The sequence below is a fragment of the Sylvia atricapilla genome, chromosome 4, assembly GCF_009819655.1.
Source record: "Sylvia atricapilla isolate bSylAtr1 chromosome 4, bSylAtr1.pri, whole genome shotgun sequence".
NCBI classification, from domain to species: Eukaryota; Metazoa; Chordata; class Aves; order Passeriformes; family Sylviidae; genus Sylvia; species Sylvia atricapilla.
The window spans coordinates 70,011,066-70,038,531 of NC_089143.1; the positions used below are offsets into that span (position 1 = coordinate 70,011,066).

Sequence of the window (27,466 nt, forward strand, 5' to 3'; positions counted from 1 at the left end):
AGGGACACTTACAGAGCCAAGTGCTGCCCAGATTAGAGAAAAAAAACAAGCATACACACGGCTTTCTGTGACGTGTACTTCACATTAGCCTGATGCCCCTGCCTTGCCCTCTGAGTCTGTGCATTGCCTTCTTTCCTAAAATCCTGATGAAGCGTTGGCTAAGAGGGCTGGGGTTTTGCATGGTGGTGTTTACATGTCCTTGCTCTCCTTTGGCAGGGACACCCATGCAGCACAAGGATGCACAGAGCTGTCTCCCAGCCCACTCAGCCCGGACTGCGTGACCCCTGACTTCCAGCCCAGCAAAGCCACGTGGGCAGCAGGAGTCAAGTTACGGCTGAAGACCAGGTGAGAGTGTGTTTGTCTGTGCCTCTGACAGATCTGCAAAGACAGGGTGGAAAACAGTTACTGCCAGTGTGCCTGAGGGGCACTCACGTGGAAGGAGTGCTGAAACTTCTCCTCAGAAGCTTTTGTCAGTGCTGGTAAAGGTCATCAGAAATGCTGAACCAAAATATCTCCACTGAAGTGGTGTAAGTCTTCTCTGACTTCCCAACTTGAGGTGCCTGGCTGCTTCTGAGTCTGGGAGTTCTGATGGGAGTTTGGCATTCATGACTTCTGAGTACTTGTCTGCATTTTTGAACGATTAAATATCTTCAGAAATCAGTTTCCTGAGCTGCTCTGGATTGGCTGGTATTTTGGCTGAGCTTGACTCCACTCCTTTCCCCATGCAGTTTAGGATCAAATCTTACAGCATTCACTCAGGCAGAGCTTTTGCTGGCATCAAAAGAACCTCTTACATCAGTCAGATGTAGTCTAGGTGACCTCATAGATTTTTGTGTCTCAGTATTCTGATATTTGTACCATGAAGTTGAAGCAGTGGCTTTTATTTGCAACATTGCATTTGGGCCAGACCTTGACTTACATGAAGTCAAAAAGTTACACTGGTTTCCTGGAGCTGGTGGAAATATGGCCCAGTACCTCTGAGTGAGCAGCTGAGAAGGGAATTCCACATTTTGATCTTATTAGCAAGGATGCACCTCTGGAACAACCTTCCTGACCTTAGTGAAGATGCTCTAGCTTCTGGCAGGCATGGATGCGGACCCTGTTCAGCCTTGGCTAGGGCAGATTTTAGAGGCTGAAATATCTCCTCAAGCTGATTTTATTGAGGAAAAGTTTGTCTCTGACTGAGAAGTGGGACTCTGCATTTCCCCAGGTAAGTGACCCACAGAGAATTTGGGAGAGGAGCTCCCCTACATCCACCATCTCCCTATAACAATGAGTCATTCACCATATGCCCTCTGTAAATCCTTCTTGCCCATCAATTTAGTAGCTGATCTTCACAGAAGCTCTAAAGTTTAGTGTTTCACTTGGAAAAATTCGCCTTTGGGTGCAGAACCAATGTTTTGCTTTACTTTTCCGGCAGTGTTGGAGCCTCTGCACATCTCAGTTTGACTCAGGCTGGAGCTTTAGTTACGAACAGGAAGCTGCTTTAATGTATAAGAATGTGCCTGTAGGAGGGTGTTTCAGACTCAGCAGCCTGTGCTTTGGCCCAGACAGTGGGTGCAGTTCCTCATCACGTTTGACTCGCCCTGTTACCCCCCAGATGTATGCAAGTACCTCCACACATCCTCCTAAAGGCCCTCCTGCTTCTCTCCTGTTTATCACTCCTCCACAAGCACTTGGATGTGGAGCTCAGGAGCGAGCGCTGCCTGTGATCTGTAGCCCTGTAGCTCAGAGGAGAGGCCAGCCATGCTTGAAGCCTTTACTTGTGGATCCCCTTGGTTACCTGCCGTGCCTCAATGTCTGCTTTCCATTTGGACAATCGGGCTCACAGGGCAGCATTCCTGCTGCCAGCCACCCAGTTCCTCCTAAGCACTGAAGGAGGCGAGGAAAACACATTCCTTCCTTCCATTGTTTCCAAGTCTCTCCTGTTGCAAATTGCTGTGTGTTAAATATCGGGTTGTGAAAGAATCTAAGGTATGCTTGGGTTTCTTGTCTTTTTAACTAATTTACTGACTGGAGAAGAATAAGAAAAAATTATTTGAATTGAGCCCGTGGGGCCGGTTCATCGGTCTGGATAAATCAGTGCAGCTCTGAAGAGCCGTGGGCAGGGAAGCCACTGCAGGCTCTGGCTGCTAGGATTTTCCACCCTTGCTCTTCGGAGAGATGATGTGAATCCCTAAAGAAGACAGGGAATAATAGGGTCCTTCTCAAAGTCTGTAAGTCAGTCAGCTGCTTCTTTTCTATGTCTGTTCTTTCTTCCTCTTCTTCCACCAAAGGAAACAGAGTAAAGTTATAGAAAGAAGAAGAGAGTTGCAGAGAGTCTTAACCCAGTGCTCCCCTGCTCCTCATTGTAACCTATGCATGATCTAGGTACCAGGCTGAAGGATCTCCTGGCTTCTCCACGTCCAAGCTGCAGTCCTGTGGGAACAGCATAGATGGACTATCTTGGTGGCAAGCACTTCTCAAAATAGGGATCTGAAATACTCCTCATTTTGTAATTTAAAAGCAAACTTAGTGTGTTGCTTGGTAATACTGTCTTCAAAATAGAAAGCTGTCAGACGATCTCGGTAGGACAAAGTCCTTGAACCCAGTAATCAAGAAGAGTGAAGTTTGTATACATCACCTCTGTTCCTGTTGAAGCCTGTGTCTGGTTAGTGTTAGGGAATGCCGATGGGACCCTTTCTTTGTGTAGGAAAAAGTCCTCAATCTTAATTTCGCCTGTCAGCCCTGCGCTTGGGTGGAGAGAAGATGGAGCCACAGCGCATGGCCTGCCTCCGAGCCCCACACTCTTTGTTTCCTTTGCTGGACACTGGACAAATGCCTCTTTCTTGGATAAGACAGCGTGAGGGTTCCCAGCGATATGTGATAACACAAGAGGTGTGACTTGCAGGGCCAATAATCATTGATTACAATGTTTGACTGTTCCTAAGTTCAACGAAGGAGTGCCCATTGCTCACAACTGCCATCACCTCTGAGCGATCCCAGCACTTTCATCTGCAGCCTGTGGCTGAGGGCACTTCTGTCAGGAAAAACCAGCAGAAAAAATCTGTCTCTAGATCCACATATATGGTTGTCATTTCTGCTTCCACACAGGGATTTTCTTCCCAGTGGTATGGTGGGGAGTTTTTTCCAAAGAGGTCGTGATGGTAATGGTAGGAATTCTTAGAAGAATCTTCTGATTCTCCTCTTCCTGATCCCTGAGAGATTTCAGGGAGATTGGTACCTGTTTTCCAATTCCCAGATGGCACTCAGGACGTGGTCTGATGGAGCCCAGACATCCTCAGTGATGCTTACCACAGGAGAAAAACATGGTGTCTGACATGTCAGCTGGAAACACCACACAAGCACAACACCTGCCTTTGCCTCTGGGAAAGGAGCTGGAGAGAGCAGTGAGGCTGGACCAGTCTGGGACAGAGGCCTGAACTGGCCTGAATGGTTTTCCTTACTTGTTTTGTTTGGTTTGGTTTGGGTTTTTGGGGCTTTTTTTTTGGTTAAGACTGAGACTGCCAAAAACTGTGAGATAGTTCACAGGGATTGACTGGGTGGGGATTTGTCCTCTAGGAGCTACAAAATGAACATATTGTGGAAAAGCAGGTTGTGTCCTGCTATGAGAATATTGACTCATTTCACCCAAGTGTTCTCAAATGAAAGGTTTTTCAGTGGTTTTTTTTCCTTAGGGAAAGTTTTCATCTGAGCATTAAAGGGTGGGGGGGTGTGGGCACAATTCTCCCTTTCCCCTGCAGATGAGGAGACACTATTGGCCAAGATCCAAGATGTGAAATATCATTTCATAGACTTCAGGTCTTTCTAATGAGTCTTCCTTCTTTTTAGTCAGAACTGTGAAGGGACAGAGCTCACTCCAGATCCTTCCTGCCCCAGAATGTACCAGAAGGGCTCTGTGAGCCTAAAAAAGGGAGATTTAGTGAAAGACACACCAAGCTGTTGCCATTCTGGTCCAACTCCTTTCTAATTGGCCTCGTCTGTTCTGCTTATTTTTAGAACCATGACTGAACCTTAATTAAGAGCGACGTTGCTTTGAGTAGATTGTGGCCTCACTCTGTCGAAATCCTAATAGGCTTCTGAGTGCTTTAGTTTTTCCTTTATCTCCTGCCTAATAGATGGGCAGAGAGGCTGCAGCTGCATGTTCGGATGTCTGGAAAACATCTTGTCATGCTTCCACTCCTTTAGATGTGTCCATGTGGAGACAGGTCTGTCCTGGGGAGAATTCAGGTGGTTCCTCTGCTTTCTGTTGGTGCAGGTGCACACTCACCCTGGAATGTGGGTACACGTGAATGAATTGCTGGGATCAGGATCTCTCCATGTACAAAGATCCTGCTCCTGCGTGCACAGGATATGGCTCAGGACACAGTGCCCCTGCCACATGGGTTTTGTTACATTAGAATTATCACCAGCTTGAAATCTGGACTGCTGTGAGGATGACGTGGCAAGGATGGGCAGCTGCCCTCTTGGCTTTCTCTCTTGTGACTCAGTGCCTGGGATCAGATCCAGGAGGCACAAGCTTTGCATTTTCATCCAAATCTTTCATTTCTCCTGAAGGAGAAGGGTCTGTGCTGCAGGGCCCCCATCCCTTCCCATCTCCCCACATGATGGGCTAGGCCATGGCTATTCCCTTCCAACCATGCCTATCCCTTCCAGCTCCAGCAACCTCCCACACAGCCTGGCTGCGTGGCTGCTGGGGGAAAGCACATCCACAGGGATTGTGGTTGTGAGTGATGGCAGAGTGACCCTCTGGCCTTAGTTCTCTTCTCTGCCCTGTCCCATCTTCCTTGGACACATTAACACCAGCTGCTAGTCGGAGCCATCTCCCCAGCTCATGGAGATGTGTCCTGGTGACCGCTGCTGCTGCCTGGATCCGCAGGTGGATTCTGCTTTCTTTGAAAGGTTTTGCTGCCTTTATCTTCAGCATTCTTTGTCTCTGCTGAGGAAGGGTTTGGAACTTGTGGGGACAGAGAGTAATGACCAAAACGTCAGTGGTACAAGAAGCATTGTTCACTGTTCTCTTTTCAGCCACCCGGATGATGTCTCTGATGGATGTGAGAATGATGAAAACAACTCCCCACAAGCTGTGTGGATGTAAAAAAAGATTGGTTTATTGGGGCACTGATGACCCTGAGTGGCTGGTTAATCAGCCACAACATCCCTTTCTGGCTTTCACTTATTAGCTTTCTAAGGATGTGGAAAAAATGCAAATGGCAATTTGAAGAAGCTGGGTTGTTTGCTCTGATTGAGGATGGGCCTGTTCACACTGAAGGACTGCACTCCTGAAGGACACTGGGCTTGAGGTACTTTAGAACGTGCAGAGCACTCAGGTTATATGTGTACTCCAGGACTGGCAAGGTACAGTACGTGAAGAACAGGAAACAGACTGACTATACTTTTCTGGACATTTTTCGTTTGTAACCTTGAGAAGAAGATAACATTTCAGTCATACTGTGAAGAAAGCCACAGATGCTGACTCATCTGTAGAGTTAGTGCTGAAGTGTCTTTGTCTCGTCCCACTGCTGTTTTGCATGCAATATAAAAATAATCACCAGAGATTATGGAGAAGAACACACTCAGCTCTTCCTACCTAATAAGAGAGAGCTGCAGAGCTGGTGAAGGGCCTCAGAGATACGAACGTGGTCCCTGCAGCCCAGACTGCTCCCAGTGTGTGCCAGGCTGCCACCGAGGAGCCTTTGCTGGGCCGGACATGTTTCCATCTGCAAACACGGGAACCAGCATAGCACTGGAGAGCAGCCAGTAACAGCAGCTGCACCAGATTAAAGACTAGCCCTTTCCCTTCAGTTTTCCAGTCTCCAGTGTGACCTGGCAGTACCTGGTCTGCAGTCTGTTACAGCTGCCATTCAGATGCCACTGTTGCATCGCATCCCGCTGACTTCTCCAGGTATCTTTGCTTCCCAGCATTTGTTGGGATGCCAGCCCGACCTGGATGCTCAAGTTATCTGATCACTGGGAGTGTTCCTAGGAACCAGGAGTCTCTTTTTCCAGCCTTAGCATTTACAGCACAGGGATCACTTTGTCTATCATTTGGAGTATTTTTCAGTAATAAGGTCGTCCAGACATCTTCACAAGTACAGTACAGAATATATAAAAGATAAGGTGATGAGGTTGGTTTGTTGTTGTTGTTACTGTTATTACTATAGTTCTGCAGTTTTAAATCCTACACGCAGCCCTCTGCACCAAAGTGTCACCTGTTGCTTCTGGTTTTGTTGCAGGCAACTTAGCTGCACCAAAGTAACACCAGTCAAAGTTCTGATGATTTATTTGTCGTCACTCAAGTCAGGCATTAGCTGCTTCATTTGGAGGTTTTATCACTCAGCCAGTTTGTCTGGGGTCAATCAGGATCTGCCACATTTCCAAGACTGGGTAGGTGTGGAAACAGTGTGAGGTTATCCCACACAGAGCTCTAAGCTACTGCCAAGTGTCTTGTGACTAAAATTCACAGCTGTGCATGTGTTGTATTATTACAAGAATATCAAACGAAAGAGTTTAAAATACCTGTGGCTCAGATGATTGGCTACACTCACTGTTTCTACTGATCAAACCAAAGGATAACATGCCTAGCATGGGATCATTCATTTCCCAAGTGAAAAACTGATGCTGATGGCTTCTACTCCACTAAAGTACTTAAAGTCTTTAAATGTCTGCAGTAGAAAAGGCAAGAATGTGGGTTATTCTTAATAAACAGTTTTGTCAACTTCCCATCTGGCATGTCCAGGTTCCTTGTTTTCTGGGCAAGGAGCTTAACAGAGGAGCTCTGTCTTAAACACACCTACACATGTAAAGGTGAAAAGGTGTTGGGTTCAGCTTGCCCTTTGCAGACCTCCAGTCCAGTTTCCCTTAAGACAATCCTGCCACAACAGGCATTAAAGGGAAAAGCATGCCCCTTTTTCTTCCTTATTTAGCAGACGATGATAAAATAACTTCTGAAATCTGTATGGAAAAAGTGCTGGAGAAATGGCTCTGCCTCTCTCTCTGCATGTGCTTTTACATGCTGTAGAAAGGACTTGACCCTAAAAAACATTTTTAACTTTTTGCACTTTCCTGTACCATTTCTTTCCCCAATCTTAGGCAGTACTAGTAGAATCCTCTCTCAGTGTCTGCGTGCCAAGGGCAATTTAATCCCTGTACTGATGTGTTCAGAACATGCTGTACTGTGGATTTTTCAGTGAGAGAAAGACTAAAGATGTGCCATGTCCTTCTATTGGATTTATTTAGTCAGAATTGTCCTGCAAGATGTCACATTTCAGTAAGACACAGGTCCAGTGCTGCTCCTCCTTCTCCCAGGCAGAGCGACAAAGAGGAAATGAGTGCTAGAGCAGGGGAGAGATCCCTTAAGGAAAGCACCAGGAGGATTAAGGACAAGCCCAAAAACTGGGGCAAAGGAGAGTCTGTGTGGCCTCTTCAGGGGACTCGATTACTAATCCCCTGCTTTGACTTTCCATTGCACCACTCTGTGCCTTAAATAAGGTGTCAAGTGGGGTTTTTTTCCTCGGGGCCGACAGACACAGGCCTTGGCGCTGGTGACTGAAGGTACCAAGGACAGCCGTGCCGTGCCACGCCTGGGGACACACCCTGGGGACAGCTGTCTTGCCGGGGTGGGCAGCGAGGGACACACATTGCCGGCTCTTGGTTGTCACGTCTCGTCCTGCATTTTTAGCAGCACAGAGGAGAGATCAAAAATGTCTTTGCAGGCTTCCACCCCCTCATGGCATTGTGCAAATACCCACTTGAGCAAATCCGGGAGGGAGCATGTTGTGGGAATGTCAGGGACATTCACACGTGCTTACTGTGGGGCAAAAGCACGGCAGTGAAGCACAAATGAGCACGAGCAGTATTCAATGTTGGTATCCATCTTCCTTCTCATCCATCCATCCATCTCAGCTATCCATCTCCTAGCTACAGGAGAGCTAGCCTGTTGCTGACGTGCAGCCCCTTCTGCTTTTACCTAGGCGGAGTGAAACTCCAGGCCGACCTCACTCCTGGCATTCAACCAAACTCGCAGAGAACCGACCCGATCCCAGCATGATGCAAATATCTCAGGGTACGCTTGGCACCCCTTGGCATCAGTCCTACCACTCCAGGTAAGTAGTACACAGTTGTGGAGGGAAGGGAGGGGGCAAAGGTACAGTGGGAAAATGGTACCAGTCGCCTCCATACAGCTGGACAGGTTTACAAACAACCAGGGTTCTGGTTAAGAGTTAGAAAGGCTTCAGTTCCTGTATGGTTTCCCAGATAAAGTGGCTTTGTTTTCCTCCTATAAGTGCTCTGTGAGATGATTAGCAGCTAGGAAATTTAATTGCTTTAAAAATCTCACTTCCTGCAAAGATGGGAGCCCACTGCCAGGATGCTGATAGAGCTTTCTGTGGAAACTCCCGTACAGAAACACAGCATGGTTGTTTCCCCAGCAAAGAAAGAAAGCCGAAGTCTAAATTTGCCTATTGAAAAAAAGAGAAGGAAGAAAAGGGTGTAGGTAGCAGAGCCTGTCAGTGTAACAGAGCAGCCAACAGCACATCAGCAACAGTGCTCCCAGGGTGAGGAGTTCAGGGAGGGATTTCCTGGTTTGGCAGTGGCTTTCTGCAAGAGTCAGCTCTACCATAGCTGAATGTGCAGGGCAGCTTGACGAAGGACGAGTTTAAATTCTGCCCTTGAAAGATTTTCCCCAGAGAGGCAGAAGGGTTTGAATCTCTTCATTATAGCCTCTGGGATTGAAACATCACTTCTACTGGCAGGCTGATCCTTGGCAGAGGAGAGTAAAGAGAAAAAGGAGCATTAAAGAAAGTGAGGAGATGGTTGCAGAAAATAAAGCGTGTTGGTCTGTGGCCTCAGCACAGCTCATGTTGGAGTGTACTCCTTTCCCATCAAGGGGCTTTGCGTCCCAGGCAGTTCCTGGCAGAGCCTTTAACAGCGTGGCTCTGTCTCCCAGGTGCTTGAGGAGGAGCACGGGGAACATCTAGTGGCCAGCTGGCTAGGGCTGTGCTGGGCATTGCCAGGGGGATGGTTATTTGAATCCAGAATAGAGTGGTGCATTTAAATGAGTAAACCTTCGTCCTGAGATTTGCCATATCTCTGCCTGCCTGTGTTCCTCTGCATCTCTCTGCAGAGCTGCTGTGAGCAGCAGACTTCCTTCTACCTTTCCTCATCTGTAGCAGCCTTCTCTGCTGTGTCTTTCCCTTGTTTGGGATGTGACCTGGAGCCAGCTTGCAGCTCTGTGCTTGCCCTGCCATAGCCCCCCCCTTCCTGCTGCTTCCCCATGGCGCTGCCAGGACAGCACATGTTGTTGCACGGGGAACTAGAGAAAGTGTTACCTGAGGAAGGGAAGCTGGGAAGAGAGGGAAGAAAACTGAAATCCTCAGGCTACATTCTTCAGTCCTCAGTGTATTTGCTTGAATCTGGAAGGGGAGATTAGCCAGGGCAAACTCTGCAGAAGTTTGTGTTACCCCTTGTGAGCTGTAAAAAAGGGACTGTGACTGGTACGAAGAGCTCCCTTCCCATGGATAGAAAGATCTCTGAATATCCTTCTTTTTTGATCACTTTTCTGGTGGTGATGGGTCCTTTTTGGATACCTCAGAGAAAGTGCCAAGGTGTACCTGCACCTGCTGAGCTACTGGAAGAGGTGGCAGTGCAGACTTCCTGGGAATTCTCAGACTGTTTCTATGGTTGCACCCCACTTTCCTCCAGGCACATACATCTCTTCTTGTCAACTTAAGTTTTTCGCAGCAAACAAACTATCCTTGGGACAGCTGAATTTCCAGGAAGCCTGCCAGGGCATAGCCTTCATCTCCATAAAAAGAAATGAAATGGGAAAAGAGAAACCGATTAGATTCCCCCCAGAATGCCCTTTGTGCTCCTCTCCTTCTCCTCCTCAACGGCATCGGTGCTCATTCAGCTTTCCAAGGGCTTTGGATGGGTTTGCTGGGCAGGGTTGATCCTCCCTGGCTCCAGAGATGCACCATCTTTCTGTCTGTCTTTCCCTCCCACCCTTCTGTGGTAAATAAGAGCCATGTGTTGCAATGTCAAAGCAGTTCCTTTTTGTGAACTGGGATGACTCCAAACAGGGGATGGAGCAAGGCCCAAATATGGGTTTTCATCTCAAAGCTAAACATCTTGCTTCTGAGCTCACTTATAAGTTGTTGTGCCTCTCCTCTGCTGGTTTTCACTCTCCTCTCACTGTCTCCCAGCTCCTCCGCCAGCGATCTCTGTGCATACGAGCATGGCTATCTGAGGAGGAGCCCTGATCAGTACAGCTCCCGCGGCAGCATGGAGAGCTTGGACCACTCCTCCCCTGCCTACCAGCCTTGCCACCTGTCCCCGGCCAAATCCACCAACAGCATCGACCAGCTCTCCCATCTCCACAGCAAGAGAGATTCTGCCTACAGCTCCTTCTCTACCAGCTCCAGCATCCCCGAGTACCCCGTGGCTCCGTTCGGCAAGGAGCACCCGTGCTCCCCAGACAGCACACAGTCCCGCGGGGCGCTGCCGGAGGGCATGAGGCAGGCGGACATCCGCTACGTCCGGACGGTGTATGACGCGCAGCAGCGCATCTCCCAGGAGTACGAGGTGAAGCCCTCGGCCCTGCTGCCCGGCAGCGATGCCCGCGGCAGGCTCCACGCCTTCAGCCGGCACAGCGCTGCCTCCTCCAGGGCGCAGCCGGCCCAGGGCCCCTCGGACGGCAAGAGCCAGCTCCCCAAGGGACCGCCCCTGCCTCCCGCTCGCAGCGACAGCTACGCAGCCATCAGGCACCACGAGAGGCCCGGCTCAGGCACCGGCCTTGAGCCCAACAAGCCCGGCCGGACCCAGCCAAAAGGGGCCTGGGCACCACTTATCAGCTCCATGTCCCAGGGGCCGCTGCTGAAACCGCACTTCGGAGAAGGGCACCTGCACACCGTGGTGGAGAAGAGCCCGGAGAGCAGCCCCACCATGAAGCCCAAGCAGAGCTATTCCCAGGCAGCCCAGCCGGGGCAGCCCCTGCTGCCCACCAGTGTCTATGCCGTTCCCTCCCCAGAGCCCCACTACGCCCAGGTGCCCCGGCCTTCCACCAGCAGCACCGGGACGCTTTACCCAGCTCTGGCCAAAGAAAGCGGCTACTCCCCAGCCCTCCCGGTCTCGTATGACAAGGATGTAGCTGGTAGCACCCTGGCCTCGGATGAGAATGGAAACCAAAGCACTACAAACAGGTCGACCATCTTCTACCAGCCTCCTGTCACTGAGAAGAAGCACGAAGCCAAACTCATCCAGCAGAAACCTCCCAGCACAGCAGGCCCGGAGCTCTGCCTTGCCGTGTCGCAAAAAGAGGAGCTGTTACCCCTTTACAAGGCAACACACAACCACCGAGAGACCACGGGTACCACACAGACCTCCAAGCCCATTTTCCAGGGTCCACAACCCCAGCTGAGGGATGCTACTGAGAGGAAAACCCATTACCAGCCCAAAGAGGACTGGACACCTGGATCCCAGGAGGACAAAAATGACAACGCACAGGTAAACGAGAGAGATGCTGGTGCTCCCCACCCATGGGGTCACAGCAAGGCCAAGCAGTATGGCTTCTCGTCCTTGCAGAACAACCCAGAGAGCTCCAGGAGGCAAAGCAGCTATGAGCTAAGGGAGAAGCAACCAGGCGAGGGTTATTCCAATACCAAACTGTCATTCCTGAATAGCAGCAGCAGAGAGGAGAAGGATCACAGGGAACAGGGGCACAGACAGTGGAGCGATGTGGACCCACAGGTTTTCACGAGGCAGGAGGAGGAGGGCACAGGCGTGGCTCTGTTACATGCTGCAGAGCCAAAGTGCAAAGAGCCTCTTTCTCCTCAGCTCCCAAAGAGCTTGGATTTTGGGAGGAGCCGGCTCAGCTCTAGCAGCACCCAAAGCTTTCCCTACAGCAAACCAGAGGCGGGCAAGGCCCGCTGCTCGGTGCTAGAGAAGGTCAACAAGTTTGAGCAGCGGGAGCAGAGCACTCCCTGGCCCCCGAGCGCTGGCGTTCCCAGCTTTGGCCAGCACTATGGGCCGAGCAGGACGAGCCAGCCCGCCGGCACGAGGTGTTCTGTCCACAGCCCAGAGGACATGAGGAGCAAGCTGCCCAGTGAGCCAGGCAGGGGCTCCAGCCCGTCCATCAGGAACAGGAAGCAGGAAGAGGCTGACTGGTGCCCTGTAGAGCTGCAGATGGTGGCTTCGGTGAAGCAGGCAAGACCCAGTGAGTATTACAGCCTGTGTCCTGAAAATGAGGTGCAAATAAGGGCAGCTCAGCTTCCGAGAAGTAGAAGCACATTCCAGCTGGGAGGCGAGCCTGAGAAGGAGATCCTCTGGAAGGACAACATCCAGGATGCACAGGGCTCGCAGCTGGACACGTCATTTAACAGGGCCTACAGGAACAGCATTAAGGATGCCCAGTCCAGGGTGCTGAGAGCCACCTCCTTCCGGCGGATCAGCCCCCCATTCGGGAACACACCCAAGAGGGTGCCCCAGCGGCCTGCCTCGGCCCACGTGGGCATGAGGAGCACAGCGGCATCCCCACACACCCCCAAGGAGCGGCACAGCATCACGCCCACAGAAGGAGGCTTCTCCAGCCTGGACTACACCAGGACACAGCACGTGCTGCGCATCGGGGGCAGGAAGCGGCTGACGGCAGAGCAGAAGAAGCGCTCCTACTCAGAGCCTGAAAAGATGAATGAGGTGGGCATCTCAGACGGGGAGCCGTCGCCTTTCTCCTTCCAGAAGAAAAGCATCCATTTTATCTTTCCAGAGAACACGGTGGCCGACCGGCGCAAGATCTTTGAGAGGGACGGCAAAGCTTCTTCCACAGCCAGCCTGTCTAAGCCAGAGCTCAAGCAGCTCCAGCAGAACGCCCTGGCTGACTACATCGAGCGCAAAACAGGGCGACGGCCATCCTCACAGGACATCGGGCTGCTCCGGGAGCGCTCCCACAGCTCCTACCTGCAGCTGGGGGGCCCCGACAGCCAGAGCCTTTCCTCTGCCTCCAGCATGAATTCTCTCCAGGACCAGAACCTTTACCGCCACAGAGAGTCTGTAGAGCGGATATCCAGGACGGGACGGATGTCTTCCACCCTTCCCCCTGGGCTGATGGACTACTTCGACACGAGTGGAGATGAGAAGGTGCTGGGGCGCCAGGACAGCCTGGTCACCAGCTGGCCCAAACCAGAGAGGTGCCGGGATTACAGACCCAGGTCGGATCTCACCAAAGGCACACAGACAGACCCGCTGGCCATGCAGGGCCAGCCTCGCTACAGGAAGCAGGAGCAGGTCTTTGAAACACCCTCCACTGCCAGAAAATCTGGGAAATCGGTGTCTGTGGAAGACTTGCTCGACAGGTACGACAATCAGCCAGTCCCCATGCATGTACGTTCCAGGTCATCTCCCACGGCAGATAAGAAACACCAGGTATGTGGGAATGGGATCACGTGCACCCAGAAGCGGGGCTCTCAGAACCAGGGAATGGGGCGGGTGTCAGAACAAGCTGATGTCCAGTCTAGGCATCAGTGGCTAGGACTCCATTGATTAGAGAGAGATTCAGCTGAGGCAGTTTAGTGCACCTTAATTAAAAGATCGCTGGTGGGGTTCAGCTCTCTCCCTGCTGGGCTGTGTCGGGGGTGTCAGAGATGCTAGGATTTCAGTACTTACGCTGGTGTGTTCTTGCTGCTCCGGACATCCCATCTGGATGTCTTGTCCTTACCTGCCAGCAGCAGCGGAGAAGCACTGAGCACTTTTCTGGTGGAGTGTCCCACTAGGATCGTGATTTGCCTCAGCCCATTTTCCTGGTGCAAAGCAGAGAGGATTAGAGCCTGCTTGGAATTGGCTTGGCTCCCACTGTCCCACTGTGCCTGACAGTGCTGAGAAGTGCTGGGCGGAGGCACTGCCAATTAACCATTATGTTTAGCCTTCAGCCCAGGAGGGAAACCTCCAGGGAGAGATGACTGAACAGACACCCTGGGCCTTCCATGTCCCTTCTCAGTGGTTGGGAACATCTTACTGATGTCACAAATGGGGAACTCGACTGACCTTGATGATGGTAAACAGTAGAACCAGGCTAAATTCTTAAAGAACAACTGCCCAGGCCAGCCCTTCAGCTGGCTGAAATCTGTTCAGACCTGTTTAGGAAACTGCAACTGGTGGAGCCGCATAGATTTACAGTAGAGCTGGGTCTGCTGCCCTATCCCTATTTCCATGCCAGGCTCCATTCATCACAGAGAGAGGGAACAAACAACCAAAATGTGTGGACAGGCTCCTAGCCCCACACAGGCTGAGTGTTTGGAGAGGCTCACATACTTAGAGGGCAGCTGAGATCCAAGACATCTCCTTCTACTGCTGCACTCACTCCTGGCCCAGAGCAGATTATCCAGGAGCAACAAAGTGGTCCTGAGTCAGGTGACAAGAGAGGAGGCTCTGGACAGCATCTCACAAATTAGCCAAACTGGGGTGGGGGGAAGAAGCTGCCCTCCCAAACCCATTGTGTGCTTCACTCTACACATCCTCCCTCAGCAGCTCTCAGCTCCAACATCACATCTTTAAATAGAGTGAATTAAAATCAGCTTGTGAATATCAAGTAACTGGAATGCACTTCCAGAACCACCCCTGTCTCATCCAACCATCACTATTTTTCCACCCCAGCCAGGCACCAGGCCCATCTGTGCTACTTTGTCACGCTTGCTGATCAAAGCAGCAACAAAACCAGACGGCCAGAGAGACAAAAGTCACCAAAGTGTACTTTTCAGTGACTGGTTGGATGACAAGCAGCCCCAGTTCACTTTTCCTCACCCAGCTCTTATCAAGCAGGAGGTACAGGGCAGTTCTTGCCATCTTTGTTTCCCCCTCCTGGCTCATTTGTAATTGTTCATACACTCAGCAGCCAAACCAGAGGTTCTGCCTGTTGGAAGTCATGTTGAGGAAGAGAGTGAAGAGCACTGTGGACCGGCTCACAGGATCTTAATTCAGGCACTGAAGAGGGGAGAGCCCTTATGGCTGTTTCCCAGAGGGATTTAGCTGTAACCACCTGTGGAATGAAGATTAGTCCCGTAGGCTGCCAGGCACTTGTGAAAATCCTGTTCTTAAATCCTAACTTGACTTCCAGCATATACACCAATCCATAGGGTCTGTTTGAAAGGGAAGTAGATGTTGAAGTGCTTTCTTCATTAGGTTTGTTTCTGATCCATCTCCAATGTAAACCCACAGCTATAAACATGGGGGTCAAAGCCAAATCAACAGGGTGACATTTATTTATTTATTTATTTGTTTGTTTGTTTGTTTGTTTGTTTGTTTGTTTATTCGCTTTCTTTTGGCCATTTCAGATTTTTTCTGTGGGAAATGTTTTTTTCCAGTTTAGCAGCCGACTTCTCTGCCTCACTCACTGTTCGTTTTTCAGGACCTTGTGTACAGTGCCTAATGTTCCTTTCAGGCTGCATACAAATCACATTGCACCGTCACTGCAGGAATTTTGTTTAGAGATAGGAAGGAGCGGATAGCCATGGGGAATGACTTGCTCTCAGGCTTTGGAAGGCATTCTCATCCATGTTTTGATATTTTGTTCTGCTTTCTGCTCGCTGCTGACGCTGTCTTGGTACCCCAGGAGCTGCTGAGGAGGGAGAGCAGTGAATCTGGCCCCATGGTGAGGGACCCCTTCTACGTGGTCAGCGCAGGAGCCAGGTGGGTGTATGTCCATGTCCCCTGTGTCACTGCAGGGCCAGCTCTGGCCACCCCCCTGCCAGCAGCAGTTGTCATGGGTTGTCTAGAGCTAAGACCTGCACAAACATAGTTCCAGGTGTGCTGTGCCCAGCAGACTTAGGAGGAGTTGCTGCAAGCTTTTTCTTTCACTACAGACATTAATTTACTATCAAATCCTATTCATGTCATCGTGGAGCATGTTTGTGCAGCAAATTTCAACTTAGGTAACTTCTAGAATGTGATCTGCTGTTGAAACTCACATTGGATGATACCATCACTGAAGGATCTTGAAGAAAAAAAAACCTCAATGTCCCACTCTGGCTGGTTTTATCGGCACAGGATGCTGCCTCCCCAGTAGCGAGAGACTCAACCCAGGATATTTCCTTAATCACGCTAAACTGGGAGATGGCCTTTGGGCGGCTTCCCTTCATCGAGGCAGGATGTTTTGCTCAGCAACAGGGGAGAGAGAAAAGTTTTTAAAAATAGAAAAGTGTAAGCACAAAACTCAATGTCTTAGGACTTAATGTAAGTATCTGCTTAGCCCCGGATTGTTTTGAAGTTAATGAGAACTGAAGTTGATCGTGCTGTATTTACATTTAAATAATAAATAGATGTTTGCCCTAAGCCCCAAGTGCCCAAACAGCTAACTCCCATTACAGTAAAAGCCATCAAGAGGGACTAAAAGCATTGTTCACAAAGGAGCTCTGTTCCTTACAAACTTGCAGTAAATGCCAGCCCTCTCTGTGGTCACAGTGGGAATTAACACTGCTGTCTCCGAAAGTTTCTCCATGCAGCTCTAGGTCAGGGAGTGACAGCTGGAAGCAGAGGAAGGCTCCTACTCTGGCTGATCTTACTTCTGGCCATTTTTGCCCCTAGGAACACATGTTGTTTTAAAGGGACTTAATCTGCCTGTAAGATTATTTAAAACACACTTGTTTACTTCGATTTGGAATAACTTTTTATGTGTTTTTCCCTAAGAGAACAGTGCAGCTGTTTCAATTCCTCCTGCCTCCCCTTCTCTCCTAGAGATGGCATTTCATCCTGCTTCTTAATCACTATTTGTGCCTGCCTTTTATTTTTTTCTCTTTCCCCAACCTATTTTCCAAGCAATGGGATTGAACACCCAGACCGAAAACAAGTTTATTGGGGCACGAAATGCAGGTTTCTCATTTTCATGCTTCACTGCACAAAGATTATTGGTTATTGACAGTTTTATGATGTTTGTGCAGCATAGGCATCCCACATGCTTCGCAAGCACATTTCTTCTGGGAGATGGGAGGTTTGCTTTCCCTTCTTGCTCAGAATTGGATTTCCCAAAAGATAAAACAAAATGATAGGAGAAGCATTTTCCATGCATGGACCCTTCAGGAAGGCAAGGCAGGCAGTAGGAATTACATTTCTACGTTTCCTTGGGACACAGCCGCCCCGTGTGCTGGAGAGGAGATGGGACCATCCCTACTACCTCGTGCTCAAGGAGGAAAACAGTTGGATGGTTAAGTGAGGAAAACCTTGGTCAGCAGTCACTTGGTCCAGTCACACATGCTCTTCCTCTGCTCCCCAGATGTCACACGACATTGGGAACTGCTCCACCAGTTTTAGAATCCACAGTTGCTTCCACAGTGGGAGAGATCTCTGAATTAGAGAATCACCGTCTGGCATTCCTGACAAACACTGAGCATCTGAAAAGAATACACACTGCTACTGTCCAGGAACCACAGACAATACCAAGAGCAGTCTGTCTGGAGAGTTTCCCCACCCCCAGGCACAGGCTGCCAAATTCTATTCTCAGTCACACCATAATAATGCCAGAATGACCCATGTCTTTGACAGAGTTATTCTTAATTTGTACCAGTACATCGAAGAACAAATTTGGTGCCCAAGTCTCCAGTGTCACAGATTGGCAGTGTGGGGATTATTTGACAATCCATCTCAAGAACAGAAAATGCACTGGCAGTAGAGCTTCATTGTGTTGTACTGGTTTATAGTATGGCCTCATGGTTCCAGGTCACCTTCTCTTGCATCTGCCAGTGCCATTATTACTGCTCAGTTTGTTTTCCAGCTAAACAGCCAGACGGGTAAATAGGTTTGGCTCTAGATTCCAAGGAGGATCCTCACTCCAAAGGCCAGACGCTGTTTCTCAGGCTCACGTGAAAACACTCTAAAGGACGTGGAAAGAATAATTCAATCTGCTGGCTTTGCAGCCTTAACATCCACTTGTGGTTGGAATGTGTTGGGTTTGGTATTTGTCACACCTGCCTGTCTGAGGGAGCTCTTTTTTCTAACAGGATTCCAAGGCTACAAGAGCTTTTTTCAGTTTTCTCTGTAGTCAAAATAGTGCATTTTTTGGCCTTGCTTTGTTCTTGGAGACAGGTGAATCGTTTTAGTGGCATCTTTCCAAAAGGAGCCGATAACATTATGGGAATATTTGGCCCATAGAGCTGAAATTCTTAAGATTACAAGCAATTGAGAATGGAGTTTGATGGTAGATAATGTCAAATAGTCTATCTAACAATAATTGCTATTCACCCCATCTGTAACAAACAAAACTGAAAGCAGAACAGGAAAGGAAGCTGGGCATTAGGTTTTCCAAATATTTTTTCCATTGAGTTACTGCTGTGGTATTTCCTACATGTGAGATGTAGCACACACTGAAAACGATGGGAGATGTGAGAGGGAGTGGATCTCACTCAGGATTTCACTTCCAGTTTCAAAGTGCAGCTGTACCTCACCTAGAGGTGAGGTACAAGCAGTGACACTGGCCTCTGACAGTGTTGATAACTTGCCCGTTTAAGGAGGTGCGCAATAAATTTTCCTGTTCATTGATGAGTTATTAATCTTACCATTGTCTGTTTCTTGGTATTTAGGTCTTTCAACAAGAAAGAAAGAAGCTACTTGGAGAAAATGGTGTTCACAAGTTACTATCCCCATCCCCGCCGCAGCACAGAGGCTGTTGCCAGGCCTGAGAATCACAAGCCCTCAGAACTTTCCAGGCCAGATAGCAGGACTTCTGCATTTCTCTCAGCCGCAACAGAAGCAAGGAGTCACTATCCTGAGCAAAAGCAAGGCTTTAAACCCTTGTTCCTTAACCTTACTCCTTCTGGTCCTGGCCACTCTTCCCCAAATACACCCACCCAGGCTCCCTCGGACTTGCAGAGCACAAGTGACAGCCAGGCTCCGAGACAGCACCATGCCAAACGAGAGGCTGTTCTGCCTGAGGGCAGCGGGAGCACTCAGGCACAGCCTTTGGATGCTGTCCAGGACAGATCCCCTGAGACTCCCACGGAAGAGATGATGTGGAGAAGGAAAGCCGGGCTGCTGCACAGGTCCCTCGCGCCCAAAGCGGCGTGGGCTCATTTGGCCAAAGACAGCAGCTATGCGAGAGCCATGGTGTCTCCTCCGGCGGCCGGGCCGAAGCCCTCGCAGAGGTGGCAGTCCTTGCCCACACAGAGCAGCACTTCCTCTGACCCAGAGACTCCTTCTCCCCAGGGCATGACCCAGCTCCGGATCTCGGAGTCAGGGCTGCAGCTCACACCCCCGCCGTCGCTGCAAGATGAGGACGACGAGGTGTTTGTTGTGCCTTCCCAGCCACCCTTCTCCCTGCCACCGCTGTCCCATCCTCTCCCCGAGCTGAGCTCTTGCACTTCTGCCAACGGCAGGGAGGAATTCCCACCTCCTCCCCCTCCCGTTGAGGGGAATGAGGCAGCTGGAGACAAATCCCCCCGGCTCCTGGAGGAGGCCGGCGTGAGGTAAGGGTGGGCTGGAGCGCAGCGGCTCGGGCAGTGCAGGGCCATATACAGTAAGATATGCAGGGCTGGGAGAGGTGGGGCTCATCCCACGTGCTCTGGGACCCCCAGCTGCTGGCCAGGTGGGGAGCTTGCACGTTTGTCAGGGGGCAGGGATAGACAAACTCACTGCTGGTCTGCCATGAGCAGCCTCAAAGGATGTGGCCGGAGCAGGGTCCACCAGCAGGTGCACTGACAGATGCTCCCCAAAACTCCGAGAACAGGAGACTATGGGGGAACTGGTTCTCCCTGCAGGTTTCAGTGCAGTTGCTTCTGACTGTCTCCAGCACAGAGCTGGAATGGCTGCTGGCTCCTTACAGTTACTAGATTTTGAGAGACGGCTGTGAAAATCTGTGATGGGTTTTTCCAAACAGTTAGGTTTTCCCAAAATATATTTTGGACCTAGCACCAAATAATGCTGTTATGAAACAGTTACCGTCTGCCAAGAAATGACAATGCAAATATGTCACAGTCAAGCTGTATAGGGAAATTCTCCTGAAGGATAGGACTTTGGGCAAGGTGCCCAGATGGTTTAACTCAGCGCAGCTTCCCTCACTCCCAGGGAGCTGCTCTGATACCCATCTGGGAAGAATCTGGCTGGGGCCATAGTAGTGATTGGCTTTTCCAACGTAGCAAGGACAAATGGGTAGATGCTGCTCAGGATGGCACTCACGGGTGGGCAGGCACAATGTCCCCAACCTGCCAGCAGAAAACAAAGTGACTTGGTGTTCACTAGTTTCTTCTGTGTTGAAAGGACAATCCAGCAGTGTCCAGGTTGAAGGGACAAAACAATTCTGGTGCCAGTGGCTTCACACTGTGGACCCTACATATTGGAATGAGAAGTGAGACACAAAAACGAGAGAGAAGGAAAACTTGCTTTTTGTAGGCCTTTACTTTGTGTTCACAATGGTCCTAGGTGGTAGGTTTCTCTTCATCTCACAGAATGTTTGTGTTCATAGCAGCTTCAAAAGCTTTCCCAAAGCCTTGGCCGAGAGGGAGATAACAGGATTGGGCACCAGAACCAGTGAAAATAACTGGGCAACCCCGTTAAAGAGGACTGGCTCTCCGTCTGCTGTGGGTCAGCAGCACCAGTCCCCTGCGTCTTCTGAAGAGCCTCAGAGCATTGACAGGCAGCCCATAACTCAGCCTGAAGGTAACCCTAGGGAGCCAGAACTGGAAAATGCCAGCCTGGACTCCGTGATAACCAGCACAGCACCCCCAATGAAGGCAAAGAGCAAGACCCCAGAGGATATTAAGTCAGAGGCTCTAGCAAAAGAAATTGTCCATAAAGACAAGTCTCTGGCTGATATCCTGGATCCAGATTCCAAAATGAAGACAACCATGGACTTAATGGAAGGGATTTTCCCCAGTGGAACCAGCTTGCTGAAGGAGAACAACATGAAGAGGAAGATGTCACAGACACAAGCCAGCAGGACGGCAGTGGCGGGTGACACGTAAGCACTGCTGGGCAGAACTCCCTGCTCCCTTGCTTCTAAGGACAACCTGTGCCAAATTTTTCTGCATGTCTATAGGTGAGAGTGAGTTTTGCAGTTCAGAGGTATGAGGCCTGGCAGTGCATTTCCAAACAGCCTTTCCATGAGCTGGGCTCTGTGTTTGGGCTCTGAGCTCACCTCTCTGGGCTGCGTAGAAAACAATGCTGAGCTTGGGAACAGAGCAGGAAATGAAACATCTCTGGAGGTATAATTGGATTTTGCTATCTGAACCTTAGTAATATGAAGCAGTTCAGCCCAAAGCAAAGGAACAGAGATACGAAAGTAAAATCAGGATAAAAATAATGACAGGCACAGGGATAACAAGAGGCCAGTTTCTGGAAGGAGGGATGAGGGGACATACTAATTACAAGATCAGCCCAAGTCCCCCAGTGTGGGTTTTTAAGACAGAGACTTCCAAGTGGCAGCTGGAGAACTGTCCAGAAGTCAGGTGTACTGCATGACCAGGTAAGGTCAGTCTGGCCACCTCCAGCCGGGCCATGCTGGCTGACCATCAGCAAGGTAAATCCTGTGCAGAGCTGTGTCCAGTCACCCTTAAACCCAGTGGCTGTGCTGTGCTGTGACAGCAGCGGACACGCACCCCCTGATGGCAGGAATCTGCCTTGTCCTGGTGGGTAGTCACATTGGGAAGGTACCAAAGAGGGAGTCCTGGAAAACCGTAGATCTAAACACCGGGAAAAGTCAGTCTCAGACTGAACTCTTCCTTTTTCTTCACTGTGCTGTAGGAGAGAGGAAAAGGAAGCTTCCGTCACCCTGCTCACCTGTCCTGCTTACTACAGCGTTTCAGCACCCAAAGCAGAACTGCTGAATAAAATCAAGGACTTGCCAGAAGAAATAGGCGAGGAAGAAGAGCTGCTGGACATCAATGAGAAAAAGGTAAATTCAGCACACAGCACTCACATTCCTGAAATAATAATAAGTCCTGAAGTGAAGTGCATTTCTATTTTCTATCAGCTTTCAGCAGCGCCCAAAACTGTGTGAGAGCAATTAGGCTGCCTCTGAAACTTTGTTTGAGTCACCCAGATTGTGTAAGAGGGTTAATCTGAAGTCCTCACTGCAAACTGAGTACCAATCTTGCACCACCCTGAGGCGAGCCTGGATCGTACCTAATGCTGAGTGTACAGATTGTCAGGAACAGTCCGTGTTCCGCAGCAAGGAAGGAGAAGGGAGAGGTGAAGCAAGTTGTGCAAGGCCAGCTTTGGCTGGAAACAAGAACAGAGTCCAGCTGAGTGCAGGAGATTTTTTTTCCCCTGGACTTTCCTCTTCAGTGAAGTCAGTTCACCCATACCACTTGCTGTCTGCACTCACTGCATCCAAAGAAACACTGGTTGCTCTTTTGCCCCCTCACTTTATTGTTTCTCTGACTCACTGAAAGCCACTTGCACCTCAGCGGCTCAGTCAGCACGGCCTCCATGTGACAGCTTGGAAGGGCAGAGAGCAGGCAGGAGGGGAGGACACATTTTGCTCTCTTACTGAGGCTACCTTTCACTGTGGAATGGCCCTTGCTGCTCTTGCTGGAGCCTTCCATGCTCTGCTTCCAGGGCTTTTGCAGGATCTTCTGATTTGCCCCTGTGGTTGTCTCACATTAGTTACCTGGTAATTACAGACATGCTGCTTAGCTCCCACATCCCAGGGAGCCACGGGCAGGTGTTTGTGGCCTGTTGAGCCTCTCTTACACACCTCCTACCTTCCTGTCAAAAACAGCCAAGCCTGCCTCAGTCTAAACCATCCCACACTGCTATGGACAGAGTAGCACAGCCCAGATTTCATTTTCTCTTCACCACCTCTTCTTGCTGTGGCCTTACACAGATTCTGGGTCACACATACACCAGTAGGTCACTAATTAAAAGCATTTTCCCAGGGCCTTTGGCTGCTGCTTTCATCATCTGGCCCAAGCCACCTGTTGTAGCGCACCCAGCTCCAAAGGGAATGGCAGCCCCTGCCACGTCCATAGCATTCTTGAATTCCCTTCAAAATCTGCCTGCTCATACCAAGGTGAAAGGTGTGGAGTGACTCAGCAAGATAAGGGTGCTGCACCGTGAGCCTGCCATGGAGGGCAAGTCCCACGCCTCAAAGGTTACATTTGCATGGAAAACCCGAAACAGATAGGAGTGATCAGGCCCAGGCAGCACAGTCTGGCCTCTGCTCACCGTCTATGTGCAGGAACATTTACACAGGCTTACCTGAGAAGGGGCTCCTGAGGATTACCGGAGAGGGCCGCTCCTCTGGGAGATCATGGGGATAGACCGAGCTCATTTCCACTGTAAGTATGGAAAGGAGCTCTGTTGGCTGGTATTTGGGATTGTCCCAGACTCACTGATTAATGAACACAAACCAAGGTCACAGACCCCTCCAGCTCCCAGGTCTTCAAAACAAAGGTACCTCTCTCTCAGGAGTCCCATAGTCTCCTGTTACAGTTGGACAGCAAATCTCCTGGAGCAGGAAGGGAACAGCTGCCAGTTCCAGCAGCTCCATCCACCTGAAAACTTGCTGAGGTTAATGCCAGACTTTAAGACCACCCCATGGAGTCCTGCCATAGAGATTTCTCCATGTAACTGTAACCATTGAACGTGGACCCTTCCTTTTTCTCCTTGGGATTTGGTCCAGCAATCAACTGCTGAGGATCTTTCTTTGGAAGGGGGCATTAGAATCACAACCCAAACAAAGGGCAAGGGCTGGGTTTTGTCTCTGAGTATGTCTTAGGGAAGAATGCCCATAAAGGAGTTTTGGTTGACCCTTAGGAGGTAGGATTTCATAGCAGCTTTGCTCCCTCTCCCCTGAGCTACCCTGCTAGCCAGCAGAGATCATTCCAGGGAGTGGATGTTTGTTTTCAGGGAATATTACTGGCCTTTTGCTCAGCCTTTGCATGTATGTGGCAGCTGAGAGCAGGCTGTAGTGCAGCCACAGAGCAATGCACGCCCAAGTGTTCCATCTAGTGGTGCCTGGCCATACAGTGCCATGTGCTCCCTGCTGCCAAAGCAGCCTGGGAACCCCACTGCCAGCCCACCCCGGGCACCAGGGCCAGCTCAGTGACCCCAGCCTGACTGGTGTCTGAAAATCCTTCCTCCTCTGAAGCAAGACTGCCTCCTGCCTGGAATGACTCAGTCATGATGGAAAGAGGACTTTTGAGAGGATATTTTCAGGCCACCTTGTGACTGACTTGTTTCATCCTGCAGTGTTTGTGTGCTGAGTGTTTGTGCCTCAGCAGTGCATGGACTGGAGACACTGAGAATCCCTGCCTGTTGTATGGAGAGCTTCTCCTGCTTGCCGTGCTCTCAATTCCCAGTAAACAGAAGCAAGAATTGCAAGCCCTAGGCCAGAGACCTGCTTTTGCATATGTCTTTCCACTAAATCCTAACAGAAAATTAGGATCACATGTGCAGCACTGCTGTTCCTGGAGTATCTGAACCCCGGGGGCCTCCTTTTCTTTGGCAGGGAAATAGGTGTCAGTGTTTTTGTAAAAAGAATGTGTGCTCTGTGTTCAGACACTGAGTAAATCCAGAGCATCTTTGGTGTAAATGCTTCCTTGATGCCTCTGTGTGCAAGACACTTGTTTGGTGCAGTTCAGGATGTTTCAGGCTGGGCATGAGGAACACATCAGAGGTGTGGCTGCAGCTCTTCTCACTCGGGTTTTAAAGAACATTCATCTGTATGTTGCTGGTATCAGAGTATGGTACACCAAATCAGAGATCTCTTTTATAAATATTCATTGAACAAATATATCCTCATGCAACCTGATGGACTGCTTGGGTTATCTCCGAGCTGGGGAATTTCAGTATTTTCTCCCATTTCCTCCCTTCTTTGTCAGCTGTTGCTGACCTGACCCTGCCCCTCAGGAACTGTAGCCACATCCCCTTGTTGTCAACCCATATGAGCAGGGTGGTGCTGGTAACAACCAATGTGGCAATGCTTCCCCTCCAACAGGCTGAGCTCATCGGGAGCTTGACCCACAAACTGGAAATCTTGAAGGAAGCCAAGGAGGGCCTGCTCGCAGACATTAAGATGAATAATGCTCTTGGAGAGGAGGTGGAGCTGTTGATCAGCACGCTGTGCAAACCCAACGAGTTTGACAAGTACAAGATGTTCATTGGCGATCTGGATAAGGTGGTAAACCTCCTGCTCTCCCTCTCTGGACGCCTGGCCCGCGTGGAGAACGTCTTGAGCAGCCTGGGGGACAACGCCAACAGCGAGGAGCGGGTAGGTATCGGCACAGCCCTGGGCTGCCCGGGACGTGGAGCAGCAGCCTCCAGCACCACGGCATTGCAGCGACCGCCAGGAGGGCAGCAAAGCGCCCTTGGTGCTCGTGTACCCGCGGTAGCTCAGACATTGTCCCTGGGAATCTCAGTCCTCTTTTGTATCATTTATACAAAATGATAAAGGATCCCACAGCCTTTGTCTGGACACAGAGCGGCTGCGTTGAGGACAGCCACATTTTAACATTTTTGGGGTGGTTTTGAAACCAGATTTTGCTGGTAGTTGTTTATGTCAGGTAAGGTTTTCCTGACTTTATTGGAGCACTTTCTGCCTCCCATTGCCAAGGACATTCAGAGCCTAGTTCAGTGGGGTTCACATTCACTCCATAATGAGGAATTCTTCCTTCTCTCCCAGGCTTTTGACTTCTGTTTGGGAGCTTAGCAGCCATCTCCAGAGGTGGCAGGCGTGGTGCTGGGAGGAAGGGAGGGGAGGTCAGAGAGTGTGGTTCTGCTGATCCTGAAGGGCTCTCTCTGGTGTGCAGAGTTCACTGAACGAGAAGCGGAAGCTGCTGACTGGCCAGCACGAAGATGCCCGGGAGCTAAAGGAAAACCTCGACCGTCGGGAACGGGTGGTCTTGGACATCCTGGGCAACTACCTCTCTGAGGAGCAGCTCCAGGACTACCAGCACTTTGTGAAGATGAAGTCTGCGCTCCTCATAGAGCAGCGAGAGCTCGACGACAAAATCAAACTGGGCCAGGAGCAGCTCAAGTGCCTGATGGAAAGTCTCCCCATGGACTTCACGCCCAGGGATGCAGCAGCAGCAGCTGCCCTGGCTACAGCACTTGCTGCCTCCTCTGGGGTCGGTGGTAAAACACTTCCAGCAGCCTCTTCCTCACTCTAACCTGGCTGGGATACAGCCCTGCCCGCATCCCTTTGATCCCAGTACTTGGGAAGATGGTCCTCTTCAAAGACAGTGGACAGAGAGAGGACTAAATCGAGATTTTAATGAAGGAAAAAAAATAGCAATAATAAAGGTTTTATTTTCCTTTCCTTCCACCTCTGCTTCCTAGAAACTTAAATCAATATGGAGGGAAATCTCCTGCCAGAGACGAAGAAGAATCTCACAGGAATTAAACACATGACCTTTATTAAAAAACACGACCTCCTCTCTTCCCTCCCTTTTCTGCCTACCTGACACCTCATTAAATGATGAAGGATCTAAGAATGAAGCCTTAAAAATAAAACCAACCCATTTTACTGAACATTATTGATATTTATATTTTTTAAAGAACAAGACAGAATGTGTAAGTTTTTGTACATACTCTAATCGGTTACTTGATTCTACTTTGTTCTGTATGTAGAAAAGACATTTAATTTTGTATTTTGTGAAGATCTTAACAAAAAGAGGGAACCCCAAAGATAGTCATGCAGTAGCTTGAAACATCTCATCGTGGTTTTGTTGCTGTTGTTGTGGTTGTTTTTTAATATAATAAAGGGCTACCAGAAGCAGCTTCACCCTGTTTCAACAGATGCTAAAGATACCATTAAGTGGCTTTACAAAGGAGATTTTGGCCAAGAAAATAACAAATTTTTCTTTTTCTGGACCCTGTGATCCTCTGAGTCTGGAGTTCAAACATCTTTTCTGGCAACTTGCATCTCAGGAGTCCAAGCTAGCATGAAGCAAGAAATTCACTGCAGGAATGTGGGGGAAATTCTGTCCTTATTTTGAATACTCATAGCTGTATTCTGTGTTTCTGTTGCAGCCTGAAAGATTTCCCTGAGGTGTGACAGGGATCTCTACTAACATGATTTATAGGCCCCTCTTTGAGTAGAGTTCCAGGGAAACAGAGGGAGGAGCTGCTGTTTCAATCCAATCAACACATTTCATTTGCCCTAAAAAAAAAATCCTACCCATTGCTGCAGTTTAATTTATTAGATTTAAAAACACTTTTAATTCAGATTCTTTTTTTTTTTTTTTTTGCCACCCTTCCATCTTACACTTACCAAAACAACTCACAACAACATGGTAGATCTGGGAGGCGTTTGTGTAGTATTTTCCATTTAGTGAATTCTTTCCTGAAAAATACAAGTCCTGCCATTTATCCTCAGGTCAGGAAGAGGCTCAATCCAAACAGGATGTGCCTGTTTACTCCAGGAACCTGCATGGCTGCAAGGGGAGCACCTCCAGCAAGTTTGGGGTGGGTAAGGCAAGTCCTGTGTGTGTTCCCACAGTACACAGAAACGTCAGCTAATAAGGCAAGTGATAGTCACTGATATTTTTATAAC

At 49.7% G+C, this 27,466-nt stretch overlaps 1 protein-coding gene across 1 annotated transcript; it reads left to right on the forward strand.

The window, feature by feature from the left end:
• The first annotated feature begins 221 nt into the window (after positions 1 to 221).
• Positions 222 to 26,081, forward strand: SHROOM3 (shroom family member 3). The gene is made up of 9 exons (XM_066318304.1): positions 222 to 345; positions 7,974 to 8,105; positions 10,203 to 13,416; positions 15,599 to 15,675; positions 18,558 to 19,439; positions 20,435 to 20,929; positions 21,712 to 21,862; positions 24,911 to 25,183; positions 25,722 to 26,081. Exons 2-9 carry the CDS (start codon positions 8,047 to 8,049, stop codon positions 26,079 to 26,081), a joined length of 5,511 nt encoding a protein of 1,836 aa, XP_066174401.1. The 5' UTR covers positions 222 to 345; positions 7,974 to 8,046.
• The last annotated feature ends 1,385 nt before the right edge of the window (positions 26,082 to 27,466 follow it).

What these genes read in the sequence shown, in the direction of transcription:
- SHROOM3 (XM_066318304.1), top strand. Translation starts at nt 8,047, where the DNA reads ATGATGCAAATATCTCAGGGTACGCTTGGCACCCCTTGGCATCAGTCC. An exon ending in TGGACATCAATGAGAAAAAG is followed by an intron (nt 21,863 to 24,910) that starts GTAAATTCAGCA and finishes CCCCTCCAACAG; the next exon opens with GCTGAGCTCATCGGGAGCTT. An exon ending in ACGCCAACAGCGAGGAGCGG is followed by an intron (nt 25,184 to 25,721) that starts GTAGGTATCGGC and finishes TCTGGTGTGCAG; the next exon opens with AGTTCACTGAACGAGAAGCG.